The sequence below is a fragment of the Rhipicephalus sanguineus genome, chromosome 4 (assembly GCF_013339695.2).
Source record: "Rhipicephalus sanguineus isolate Rsan-2018 chromosome 4, BIME_Rsan_1.4, whole genome shotgun sequence".
NCBI classification, from domain to species: domain Eukaryota; kingdom Metazoa; phylum Arthropoda; class Arachnida; order Ixodida; family Ixodidae; genus Rhipicephalus; species Rhipicephalus sanguineus.
The window spans coordinates 71,895,607-71,908,644 of NC_051179.1; the positions used below are offsets into that span (position 1 = coordinate 71,895,607).

The 13,038-nt window shown below is 45.5% G+C and overlaps 1 protein-coding gene across 2 annotated transcripts in view; it reads left to right on the forward strand.

The window, feature by feature from the left end:
* Nucleotides 1-13,038, forward strand: part of LOC119390236 (ankyrin repeat domain-containing protein 13D) — a 46,030-nt gene that overhangs the window by 19,195 nt on the left and 13,797 nt on the right. The window contains exons 10-13 of one of the 2 annotated variants that reach the window (XR_005183259.2): nt 1,933-2,109; nt 3,104-3,206; nt 6,254-6,415; nt 10,175-10,332. Coding sequence is in view for 1 of the 2 variants with exons in the window: in XM_037657804.2 (XP_037513732.1) it covers nt 1,933-2,109; nt 3,104-3,206; nt 6,254-6,415 (442 nt within the window). In the remaining variant the exon portion in view is untranslated. The remainder of the gene's footprint in view (nt 1-1,932; nt 2,110-3,103; nt 3,207-6,253; nt 6,416-10,174; nt 10,333-13,038) is intronic. The other variant, XM_037657804.2, reaches the window with a different exon arrangement.

The window sequence follows — 13,038 nt, forward strand, 5'->3', positions numbered from 1 at the left end:
ATCGCATCGCGCTGCGATAAGACCGGCGCGCGTGAAAGGAGAAAAACGTTGTTGTCCAGTTTGGCGCATCGCAGTTTTGAGATTGGTTGCCGCATGCGATCATGGACCGGCGATCGTTCAAGAAGAAACGCAAGACTGCGCAGCGATTTGGTGCTCGTAAGCCGAAGCCGCCGATCATGAAAAAGAAATTCAGTTCGGCGACTTCTGCGACCAGCCACGACGGCGTGCGGCACGACGAGGACTCGCAGCCGAGCACAAGCACGCACGGAGCATCGTCCGCGAGCATCGACGAAACTGTTCATATGCCTTTGGAGCAGTGCTTTGTGCCGTCAGAGGAAACATCCGTTCGTCGTTCCGCGCAGGCTGCAGGCATTGCGGATGCTCAGCCAAGCACTTCGCGCGAGGATGTAGACATCGCGGATGCTCAGCCAAGTACTTCGCGCGAGGGTGCGAGGTCGTCTACCAGCACCACCAGTAGCACGATTCGGGCCCGATTAGAGCCTCGTTTCGTGTCAGCGGAGGCATGTCGCGAATGCGCCGTGGCTGTTCAGGTGTCCCTAAGAGCAATGTCTGTGATGGAGCGCAAGATATCACTGATGGACCAAGGGGACAAGAGTGACATCGAAACGGAAGACGAAGATGAGTTTTTCCTCGTACAATGCGCATCCCTGAATGGTCTGTTTGGCAGTGCCCTGTGCCCGCACTGCAAAGAACCGGGACTCAAGATGAAGCACGGAACTACGCATGGTTTAGCGGTAAAGATGGTGCTCACCTGCACTGCTTGCGGTGTAGACGCGAAAAATGCGTGGTCGTCGCCACGAATAGGAAACAGCAAGTCATTTGAAGTCAATATTCGGGCCATGCAAGCTATAAAAACGACTGGAAAGGGATCAGCTGCGCTCAGCAATTTTTGGTCTGTGATGAATATATCACATAGAAAAATTGACCACAAGACCTCCATGCCTACAGCCAACTTTGCAGATCTCTTGGTCTCCAACCTGGACGCCATGCACTTCGTAGAGCAGCCGAAAAAGATGCCATGCGGAAAAAAAAAGGCTGCGAAAGCTCATCAGGCTAAAGGTCAGATGGCCAAGCGATGCCGCACTGCAAAGGACCCTAAGGACCAGGCATGTAAACGTGACGCAAAACTTTGAACCTCGTTTTCTCAATACTGTTTTTTTGGCATGTTGCACAGCTTTCGGAACAGATATCTTCGCAACTACTTGACAGATTTTGATTCCATTTTTTTTTTTTTGTAATGTTCCTTGAACTGTGCTTCAGGGGGCTGCATTCTTATTTTTTTTTTTCTTTTAAAAATTTTTGGTAGGGTTTCTTGTTTGTAGTGCAAATGTGCTCATTGAAGTATCAGTGAAGAAAACATGAACTACAATTTTTAGTGTTGCAAAAAAATTATTTTGAAAACGCAGCCCCCTTTAGCATACATTCGCCTCTGCACACAGTGTTTACCAACTTTTTATGTCATTTTCTAAACTCTCCAGCCGCTCCACGGGGTCCAGTAATGAAATTGTTTGTTTTTCGGGAAGTTTTCGTGATATCATCTTGAAATTTTTATGGAAGCATTATAAGGTCATTCTTAGTCTTTGTGCCAATTTTCATCAAGATCTAACCAGAAACAAGTAAGTTCGTTCCGAAAGGCACGTCCCCCCCTTAACATGAGCTCCCCCGGCCTTCTAATAACCCTTGTAACCCTCTAACACCTTTGCAGGCAGCACTTTTAACTTCCTTATTGCTGTAGAGTTCAGGTCATGAGGTCCTTGGGTTATTAACTTGGTGCAACGAGTAGAGGCACTTGCTCGGGATTTTGCGGTAAATGCAGAAAACCACGGGACTGACGTGCAGTGTGAAGCAGTTCCTTTTATGGTATCCTGTGTTTTAAGATATGTTGTCTCATTCCTTTTGTCTCTCTCGCAGGATGTGACGGAGTGGCGGGGCAACCCTTGCCACATTCGTCCAGAAGAATATTTCAACGCCAAAGTGGATTTGGGAGGCCGAGATATTGGGCGACCTCGAGAGGCGACAGTACGCACCCAAAAGTTTCGTGCCAATCTATGGCTCTGCGAGGACTATCCACTGTCCTTACCTCAGCAGGTCAGACGTCTTCTTGCTTCTCGTCATAGTTGATGCAACTTCTCTGCAATTTGTCTGTGCTTGTAGAACGTGTGTCTTTTTCGGCCCTCTCGGTGCAAAGAGAAGCCATGTTTGCCTGAATTTTTCTGGTGAAAGCTTCTGCGTAAAAATCCTGCCTTTTTGTCTAAGAAATTTTGTGCAAGAAGTGTTGATTCTGGCGTACGAACTAGCTTGAACCCACACCTTGTCCCGCCTTTTGTTTATTATTTCGCCTGTGTAATGAGGCTCTCTTTCGCACTGTATTTCAATACGTTGAACAGCTCTTCTGTTTCACATCATTGGGGATGTCATTTTGCCAGAAAACTGACACGCGGAATGCCCGTCGAACAGAACACTTGCCGTCGTTTTGTATTATTCGGCCGTTGTAACTTTGTGCAGTGATAAGTCTAGTTCTTCAAATGTGTGTGTCCTCATTAGTTGGACTTGTCATTGGTTGGCAAGAAAATGAATGCGCATTTTTTTTGCACCGAAACTAAACGATAGCCCAAACTGATGAGTGAAGCTTCATTCTTCATTCTTTGCTGACCACTTTAAAGGATAGAATCACTTTCATGAGATTTCTCCTGTGTAGCATCAGCTGTTACGGTTGCAACACAGCACCAGATGTTTCCAGTGTTAACAGGATGATATTGGTGCATTTAGTGTTACCGGTGCATCTCTAGACAGCAGTGTACTTGGTTCTGTGCAAGGATTTCTGACGCTTGTAGATGCCCGTGCATCTGGTGCTAAGTAATTGTGCATGAAAGGTTGCACCTTTTACAATGATCAGCTGAGAATTTGCCCCATAATTTCACATTTTATAGGACTCAGCATTACCCATAATGTCGTGCCAGTACGATGTAGCAGTGCTCACCTTTGTTCCGAGATTGCTAATGGTGTACCTGTTAGCTGTGGAAGATACACCCAGACACCTCTTGAAAGCTGATTGGTGGTTTCTCTGTTTTCGGCTCCCCAGATTCTTCCAATTGTAGACCTTATGTCAATCAACAGCAACCACTTTGCCAGACTACGGGACTTCATCACCCTCCAACTGCCAGCGGGCTTCCCGGTCAAAATTGGTACGAGTGCTCTGCTTGGTTTTCATGCATGTTCATTTATTATCAAAAGTTATAATATAGGTACTTTTGCTTGCTCGTTGTCACTGCTATTGCATGTTCTCGATGTTTTGCTCAAATGTTTCTCATTTGGCATATATACATACATATACACGTAAACCTCCTCCGATAATTTTGTAACACTTCAAGTAAACACGCGCATTGAGTTCAGAACGCCATCACAATCAACAATACACAGCAGCGTTGCGAGCCGCGGGAACGCCACAAATTCCAGGAAACAATCCCTTGCCCTCTCCGGGCCTCTCAGTATCCCCGGCATTGGCCGTAATGTCACCATTTGCGCCTGGTTGTGTCATACACAAAAAGAACCTGTTTGTCTGCTCATGCGCGCTTGCCACACTTCCTCCTCGCTGTGCGAGCACCCGACCAGGAGCAAAGACGAGCCGATGAACGGAACTTAGTGAAGGAAATAGCAGAGCTAGCGGGGGCTGCTTTCGGATCATCAAACACTTGTAACTCCGCTGTTACAGCACAGTCTCAAAAAATTCTCGAGGCTGCATGTTCGTTGAAGGCTCGTCCACAACTGCAGTACCACAAGTAAATTTCAACCGCTAAGTGGTTTAGGAGCCCTTTATTATGTGATATCTCAAGGAGTTACCGGTACGACCATAAATGAGCTGTTAGAGGTCTCAAATGCTTCTTTCTGAGCAACTTTCATATAACTTGAAAAGATCATTTGGACGAAATAGTTCTAGCAGAAGAGGCAAGGACTAGCAAAAAGGTGACGACTAGACACAATGTTGATTTTCAACTGGGTGTCTCTTTTGCATGTGGCAAACATTAAGAGCTAGCATTCACTCGGACCTTACCCCTGACCTCTTCGGTAGTGGGTTTGCAAAACGTGTGGATGCTCTTAGCTCATGTGCAGGATACAAAGGGTTAAATAAACCACCGGTGGATAGCCTACCAGGTTTCCTGTCATCCTAATGTCACTTTTCTCTGTTTCTCGGCTAGAAAAATGTTTAGTCTCAAGCTGAAGCAACTAGCCCAGCTTTTCGCCCTTGTGTTGTGCATATAGGAAGCACCAGTAGTTGGCTCTTGCAGTTAATTGCTTTTCGCTGGGTCTGTCTGTGAGCTAGTAACAAGTGAAAGTGCTTGGTTGGTAGTGGTACACTTTCAAAGCTTCATGGCCAATGTTTGCCGTTTTCTAAGGCTGAAGATTCTGGGAATCGAGTAGACGATACACTAAAAATGCTTTTTTAAAAACTTAAGCTTGAGTACTAGCGCAAACTAAGTACAAGAAAAAAGAAAGGACGGGAAGTGTTGCCACTGTAGTAAAATCTTGTTAAATGGAAATCGCCTAAGTGGTATTACTGCTTAAACAGAAAAACTGCACCTAATTCGGTTGGTTTTATATTTGAGTGCTGCACCCCTATGCACCTTTCTTAGTAAACGAGACTCCTGTCAAATTTAACATACTGTTTTCCTAGTTCCTTAAGGTTTCATTGGGACTTCAAAGTTCCTTGTTCTGCATGGGAAAGGCCACTTGCAAATATTGTGTTTCAGTCACTGTTTGCTGTAGTAATCTTTGGCAGTCACAACATGTGGCTGTGCTGTAGTGCAAGACCATGACAAAGCTAGTAGTAAAAAGAATGCGATAGCAAAGGTCGTGCCATGTTTCAAGTGCCAGTGTTTATCAGCAGGGGGCAGTTGTTTTGAAGAGGAGACAGTGGCCTGCCCTGCGTATGAAGTTAGCATAGTCGAGAAGAATAGGAGTGGCAAATGAAGAGTTGAAAAAAAAAAATCTAGAGAGACAAAAGAAGTATTATGATATCTCACATACTGGGGCCCTGAAGAGCTGGTCAAGGGAGTTTATAGCTTCATTTTAGTTTTATAATCTTTTAAGACCAACACTTCAACCCTCCCCCGTGAAACTTTTACCCACATGTGTAATCCTTGAAGTAAATTTGATATGCCATAATTTTTTTTTAAATGTGCTTGTATTTGGGTCTCCTTGATATAGCAAAAATTTATTTATCTTTACATACAGCAGCCAAATTCGGGCTATCGCAGGAGTGGGTTTTTTACATAGGTTACATATGAATTATGAATATATTCTTGCAATGAAAGTATTTTGGTAGTAGATGGGGGGGGGGGGGTGCTATCAGCCCTTGTCAAGTTTTCGCCTTATGGTGCACACGCATACAACTGGTCAGTATAGTTAGCGCACTAGCTGCTTTTTGAGGGATGGCGCTGTTCCCAAGGTGGTACCACCCTGTCGGTGGGGTTAGGCGGGCTTATGAAGAACAACAGTGGCTCTCTTTGGGGCTTGGTGGGGCCGTGGATGGTAGTCTCTAGTGGAAGGTCCATGGGGATGATACCGCGGCTTGTTCCCATGGCCTCCCATGGTGAGCGAACATCAGGGATGCCGCCTTGGCGGTACATTGTGTGCGTTATGTTCCTTGTGTGTGTTACATCTGGCATGTTACTGCAGTTATTTGTAAGATACGGCTGGTGGGCTTGCCATTATGTAAAAGCTGCCACTACGGTGCGTACTGCGTCCCTTTGTCCCATGAGCGCAGCTCTTTCAAGACCCCACAGATGCTACATTCTTATAACTAAGTTTTGTCTGCACATGCGGAACTGGTTTTCACATTCATGGTAAATAATATTGGTCAGGTCCTACGCAATCTCAACAAGTTCCTGAGACAGATCTATGATGCATTTTGCATTTGTGTTTGCCGAGTGTAACGATTGTGCATAAAAGCACTGCAGATCCAAAACGTTTGTCTTCATTTGTGGAATAGGGACTCTCTTTCGTTGGTCAGCTCATTCATTGCAGGTTGCGAGAGCATAGCGCAGATATAGCCAGGATGAGAAATGTAGCTCTCAGAAGTAGAACTCGCGTTTCGCGCTGGGCCTTTAGTCCTGGCCTTGTTTCTGATGTGATGTTTTTTTCTTTGCTTGCTTGCTTGTTGTAGTAGATTCACAGAATTTGTGATTTCGTGCTCTTTCCCTCTCCGTCTTTTTCCTCTTTGTCCCGCTTGCAGAGATTCCCCTGTTCCACGTGCTCAACGCCCGAATCACCTTCGGCAACATCAACGCCTTCGACGAGCCCGTCCCAGGGGTGACTACTATGCGGGAGCAGGGAACTGTGATGTGCAAGATCGACGAGAGCTGCTTCGAGGCCCCCAGCAGCTATGCACGGCTCGGTGAGTCGCTCGTTGCAGGTCAAGACAAAAAACAGGCCCGGCAGCACACTTTATCCCCATGCCACGTGGAGGCAGTAAGACGAACCCCGATTCCTCGTAACCGAACTCCTGCTGCATATCGCACACTCCCAAGTGGTTTTAATGTAGCAGTGCGATGGTCTACCAAGCTTCCGTGTCCCAAGTCAAGCGTCTGTATTTGCAAGCTCAGTATATATGGATGACGCTGACAAGCAAATATAGGCTAAACAACAGGCCAGTACAGCCATCGTGACCCACATTGGTGTCGAAATTTCCCAATCATACTAAACGCCACAAATTTTGGGGGGCTTGCCTGCAGCAGAAAGGTGAGGCACCAAACAAAAATGTTATTTTCTTTGATCCGCATCACACTTGCCATTTATCTGTTCACTTGAGCACTCAATTTAATGCAAGTAAGCAGCTCCCAGCCAATTCCGGCTCACTTGTAGCTAGCACTTGAAGCGTGTGATGAACCACAATCATGGACCCCTTTCATGGCTGGTAGGCTTCAATAATTGGTAGTGTCATCCTGGTTTATATTAACTGTAATAAGATATTTGAATAAACTCACAAACATTGTCTATTTATGTAGGCTGCAAGGTGTGGTCCTATCTCATGTGATCTCCAATTGTTCCCGTTTTGCGCCAGCTTACCCATCTTGTGCTTGAATATTCATTTCCTAATTGTTCCTTATTGTAAACAATATTCCTTCACATGAGTCAAAGAGCTTTTTTTATATGTGGTCAGCAATCCAGCTCTTTCATGCTTCACGGAGAGTCAATGCATACTTGCATTGCAGCGGGCATGTCACGTGTTATATTTTTGTATTTCGCGGGCATCGTTAGCAAGCGGGAAAACACCAATACAGTCAACTGCCGATTTTTCGGACGCCCGATTTTCCGGACATGCTCGAAAATTCGGACACTATCGCGGCACCGTCACCAGCCCCATAGACGTCAATGTATAAGAACGTCCGAAATTTCGGACGCTGAAATTCTTTGGTGTCCGATTTTTCGGACTTTCTGCCCGAATTGTGGGTCCGAAAGGCATTAATTGGAGCCCTCACCTCTGCCGCGTCAATCATCTCTTAGGTTTGAACCAGCGCGTACGCGAGTCGATCTGTGTGCGACAGTAGCAGAGTCCGAAAGTCAGCTTTGCCGCAATGCCGAAGCGTTATGGGGTGAAGCAGACCAAAAATTCAAAGGGGCCGCTATCGCGGCGCCGTGCGGCGATGTTATGGATAAGCAGCGGAAATACACGGAGGCGTGATGGCGGCAGCTGGCAAACGCGCCGGTACGACTTAATCGCTGACAACCCTTACGATAAGCATCTTCAGTTAACTGCTCGGTAGTGCACGTGGCCTAGCGCAGTTATAATAATAACGTTTATTTCCACCAATACAAAGTTGATGGAGGGGGTGAGAATAAAAGCGACTGTCCGCTTGACTACGTTCTCACCCCCCTTTACATCAGACAGAGGCGGTGGCGGCAACAGAACACAAGATCTGACGAGGGTATACACAACATTCTGGAATCTAGCAATAACAGAAATTCGCAACAGCAAGCTGCGGTGCATGCGTACTGCACGCATTTAATAGGTGAGAGCCCAAATGCGCCGCGCCGCCATTCCTGCTGCCTCTTTGTGCGAGACCGCTAAGTGCGCCGCATAGACGCGTTGCCTTCGCGGACGAAACCAGCTCGCCATTGCCGCGCCCGTGTGCGGTCAAGAACTAAGTGCGCATCCCGAACCCTTTCATGATAAATGCGTGCGTACGATACAGCAACAGTAAAGTGACGGCGTCAGTTTAGTTGGCGATGTACTGCACACAACTAGAAACGATCGGCTTGATACGGCAGCAAATGCTGCGTATCAGCGGCGATTCGGCGATGTGTGTGCGCATATGCGCACACGCATCGGGGAATGCCGGACGAGTCGTCCGCTCTTCCGCCACAGTCTTTGTGTTCCGCGTCATCGTTTAGAAACGCTTCATGCGAGATAGCCGTAATCTATTCCGCGCTTTGCTGTTATCAGCGGCGCTCATCACGAGATGTAAAAGTGGCGGTAGGCACGTACGTAGTTAAGCGGGGCTCGCGGCAGGTACCGAATGTATTTGCGAGAGCCTGGGCGCGCACTAAAATGCCTGATAATTGTACTGGGAGGCATTAAAGCTATTTCGGACGTGGCTGTGGCGATTTGACCGCTTAAGCGGAATAAAAAAGCATGAATTTAGTTTTTCGGACTGCCCGAATTTTCGGACGATTTCGCGGTCCCTAGGGGGTCCGAAAAATCGGCAGTTGACTGTACTTAGTAGATGTAAAGTTAGAAATTGCCCACTCGGATGTTTTGCAAACTGATCTACAGCTTTCTCATTGAAATTCTTGGTCCTGCTTTGTTGCTTCAAAAGTTAATTAATTAAGCTTGCCTAATTAAGCAATTAAGCAGAACACAAAAATAGTGCGACTTACTCCATGCAATACTCAGCAATATGCATTTGGTCGCGGCGTCATAGAGCACTTCGGCATATCTTTAAACTCTGGCTAGAAATAGCTGGGCCACCCTGTATAAATAAAAGGAATGAATATCATACTTTATTTTACAGGTAAAAGCTAATAAAGGGGCAGCACTGGGAGACGTTGCTAACTCTGACCATCTCAAAAAATATCCGGTGCTTTCAGTTCTTGTACAATGACTTTTACATATAGCCAAATCTGTTTAATTAAGGCCATATCAAAGAATCTTGGTCAGCGGATAGCACTATGTAGTGATAATCACACGAGAAGTATCATACCCTTCTTTACCGTGATCGATTTGTTTATTGTAATATAGATATGCAGTTTAAAGCTTGATCGGAAATGTACTATACTTAAGTACAAATGGGGTAACAATGAGGCCGTGACGCACAATAAGTCGTACAGAAATAACAGAATCTAATTAGATCTTTGAACCTTGTTTTAATGAAATCATATAAAATGAAACTGTCATGCATCCGGTTGCCCAAAAAAAAAAGCTATTCTTTACTTGCTGTTTGGCTGTGCTTGGTTTTCTCACTGTGACTGCAATGTCACAATGTACTGTGAAGCATGGCATCGTGAGTAAATTTACGTACTAGATACTTAAAAGGTAATGTAATCATAATATATCCATGATCACTTGCGTTATGAATTGCAACACATGAGGTGTCTGGAGTGGTGCTCCTGGGAAAAAAAGCGGAGAATGTTTCACCACTCTGGCAACATGCATACCTCCTGCTTTCTGTCATGTGTCTGTGCTGGACCACCGAGCAGCTATCGTTCCATCACACATACACAAAAAAAAAAACAGTTACAAAGTTAAGATGATAGTCTGCTATGATGAAACAAGCTGAGCTAGGGCTAAAGACCATCCTTACTGCTTGGAGGGCCAGTGTATTATCACTCCAATAAGAAAGATTGGGGTACGCGAATTGCTGGAATGGTGAATTCCTTTCTGCTTTTTTTTCACCGCTCTTGCGTCTTACCTCAAACTGAACATAGCAGTACGTTGTATATCAAACGAATGAAATAAGATCTTCACTGGAGCGAGAATGAAGGCATTTTATTATAAGGAGGTACTCAAAGCAGAGGAGGTATGGCTCTGCACAAGGTTGAGCTAACAGTAGACTGTGATCTAGGTGTGGGTTCTGAAAAATCCAGGTCACTTTGGCTCTATCTACACTGTTGTGTGCGTATTGTGTGTTTTTCTTTCCTCCCGCTCTGCCGGCAGACGGCCTGAGTGCCCGCCGCGCTCCCCGCCGTCGTGCACCGCTGAGCCCCGAGAGTAGACGCAAACGTAGGGAGAAGCGCCGGCAGGAGGTGTACGCAAAATACACTCAAGGAGGGTTGCAGCAACCCCCGGCCATGCCAAAGGGCCCACAGCCGCCGGTAAATAACAGACAATAATCTATAGCAGCAGCATTTAGTTATCATAGCAGTGGCAGCTACAGTACGCTGTTTATTGCAGAGTTATTGTTTTCGTGGGCACTGTGCGCACAGCAGGCCTGTTTCCTCGTCTCGTGTTTTTCGCCTCTCTCTCTCTGCCTCCTCCGACTTCTTTGGCTTCACGTGGGGCGCCTTGGGCGGGGCTTTTTATACGGAAACAACACTGCCTTTTATTCTACCATCTGAAGTTTGCAGCAGTTTTTGGGGTTGGTTATGCATTAGCGTTGTGGTGGGTATGAAATCCAAAGGTGTGCACGCTGCTGCTTCAACGCACGTGAAAGAAAAACGGGCAAGTACTAGAGTCCTGTACCTGAAAGAACTGTTTAACAGTGCCCGACAGCAAAATCCTTGCATGACAGATGGTTCAAGCCTTAATGGAGCTATTATGTCCATTTATAACTGTCATGTAAGAGTGCTCACTTCGTCTTACTGAAAATGTTAGATGAACACAGTAATACGAGGTGTATACATAGTTAGGATCTCTTTACCTGCATGCTCCAAATTCATGGCCTTTTATAGCTCCCACGTATCTCATTCGGGACTAAGGAGGACGTTTTCACATCAAAAGCGGATATCCGATGTATGAAATTCTGATATCCAGCAGCTTGCAATAATTCTGTCCCATAGTTCTGTGCCAAGTCATACTTGTGGCTCGGGAGAAAACTCTTGCCATACTCTGCCTGGAAACATGAAACTTTGCATTGACTTCGATGGACAGGATGCAGTCAGCCTTTAGACTTTTTTTGGAATGCTGTAGAGACTTGAGCATTAACTGTAACCTTTTTCTTTTGTTCTTTAGATTCATTTGAATGTCAAGACATTGCTGTTAAATGGACAGTAGAGAAGCCAGTTTCACCTTCTTTCCTTTTACTAAGCTGATTTACTATTTACTGCATATCGATTCGTATAGATGAGATAAGTCACACTAGCTGCAAGGTTCACTAAAGTAAGGCAGTAGATTGACACTGCTAAGCAAGTTTCTTGCTTCGTTATATTTGTTTTATAGCACAGCTTATAGTGGCCAAAACTTGGCATTTTGCTTCCGCTCTCATGCAGTGCAACACATGGGAGCAGGTGATAGAATGGTCAAAGGAATGTGGCAGATTTCTTTGGGCACTCTGCTTTCTTTTTGTGCTGTCTTCGATTTTGTGTCGTAAAATGTTGGCAAGACAAAACCAGCTTTTGTTTAACTTTCCATATGGCAGAGGACCTGACAGTACCTCAAGGATCTCATGTTTATCTGGGCCGAACACCACCATTATGTTGCCACTAGTTACTTTTTCCCAACTGCTATGGCAGTAGTGATGTCCTGACACCTCGTGTTGATTTTTTGACATGACAGCAATGTAAAGTTAGTAGTCCTGTGAGGAATGTTTTGGGAGGATACACAGAGCTTACTGTAAGGATATATTGTATGCGATGGGCAAACTGGCTTCACTGTAGCAGCAGCAGCAACAGCAGCAGCTGCTGCCAGTAGAACGCCTGTGGCATCGCATTCTTTGTGATCTTCCCTATCATATTTGCCAATACATATTGTACAGGATGCATGGATGAGCTGAAAGTATGGGATTGTGGTTAAGAAACAAGAAACACCAAGGCACCAAGTGAAAAGAGGTGCTGCTTTTCAGTTTGAAACTACTCTGTCCTCATAAATGCTCATCATTTGGCACATAAGGCTTTCCTTGCTCATGCACTGTTTCTTTACCTTTTCGTGAAAGACCTATGAACAGTGCTAAGCTTCCTTGCTGTATATCAGGGGACTACATGTTGAATTTTGATTATGTGTAGTGGTGCAGTTTTCTTCTGTTGATTTGTTTCCATTGTGTTGAATCGCTGTAGCAAGGGCTTCCATGTGTTCAATGTTCGCATTACTGCAAGACGTGATGTTCCCAAGTCAGACCAGGGATATGCTCTTTTTTGTTTTGTTTCTGGATCCATCTTCAGTTCGATACTATTTTTCTGTTTTAACTGCAGTCTTCTTCCTCCTTTTTTCCTTGGGCTTGGTATTTGTGCAAGTTTAACAGAACTGTAGGTAACGATGCAGCTGCGAAGAATTTCATCATAATTTGCAGGATGCACTGACTACATTTGCAAGTTGTCAGTTATCGATTCCATCGTGTGATGAAAAAGCAGCAGTTACTTAAGTTGCAAGTAAGTGATTGCCCTGAGCACAATGCAAAGTCTCGCTCTTTCACAGCTGTTACGATGCACTATATCCTTATGACATTGCCCCCAGAGTTTAGTAACCTCGCAAATTCACTTCATTGCAATCCATTGCCACTGGAATGGGATGCAAGTGTTGTTCGGTGAATCTGCAGGCTATTGCACTTATTTGGAGCTTCGTTTAACGCCACCTCATTATTCTTCAGCAATCGTTTTTGTCTGCACGGCAAAGTGCTGTTTCTCTTGATTGCCGCTGTTGTCGTGGGCCGCCGATATAATACGCTAATCTTTATTGAAGCCATTGACAGACCCGACAGCAGTGTTTCGCTTCGGGGGCCTCGGAACTCGTGCTCCAACCCCAGGAGTTGCAGAATTAATCGCTTCTTCTCTTGCCCCTCCTTTCCAACAGTGTAGAAAACAAATCTGCGCGGCCCACTCGACGAGGTTGGTGAAGCGCGAGGGTGTCCCTCTGCAGGTGCGTTGACG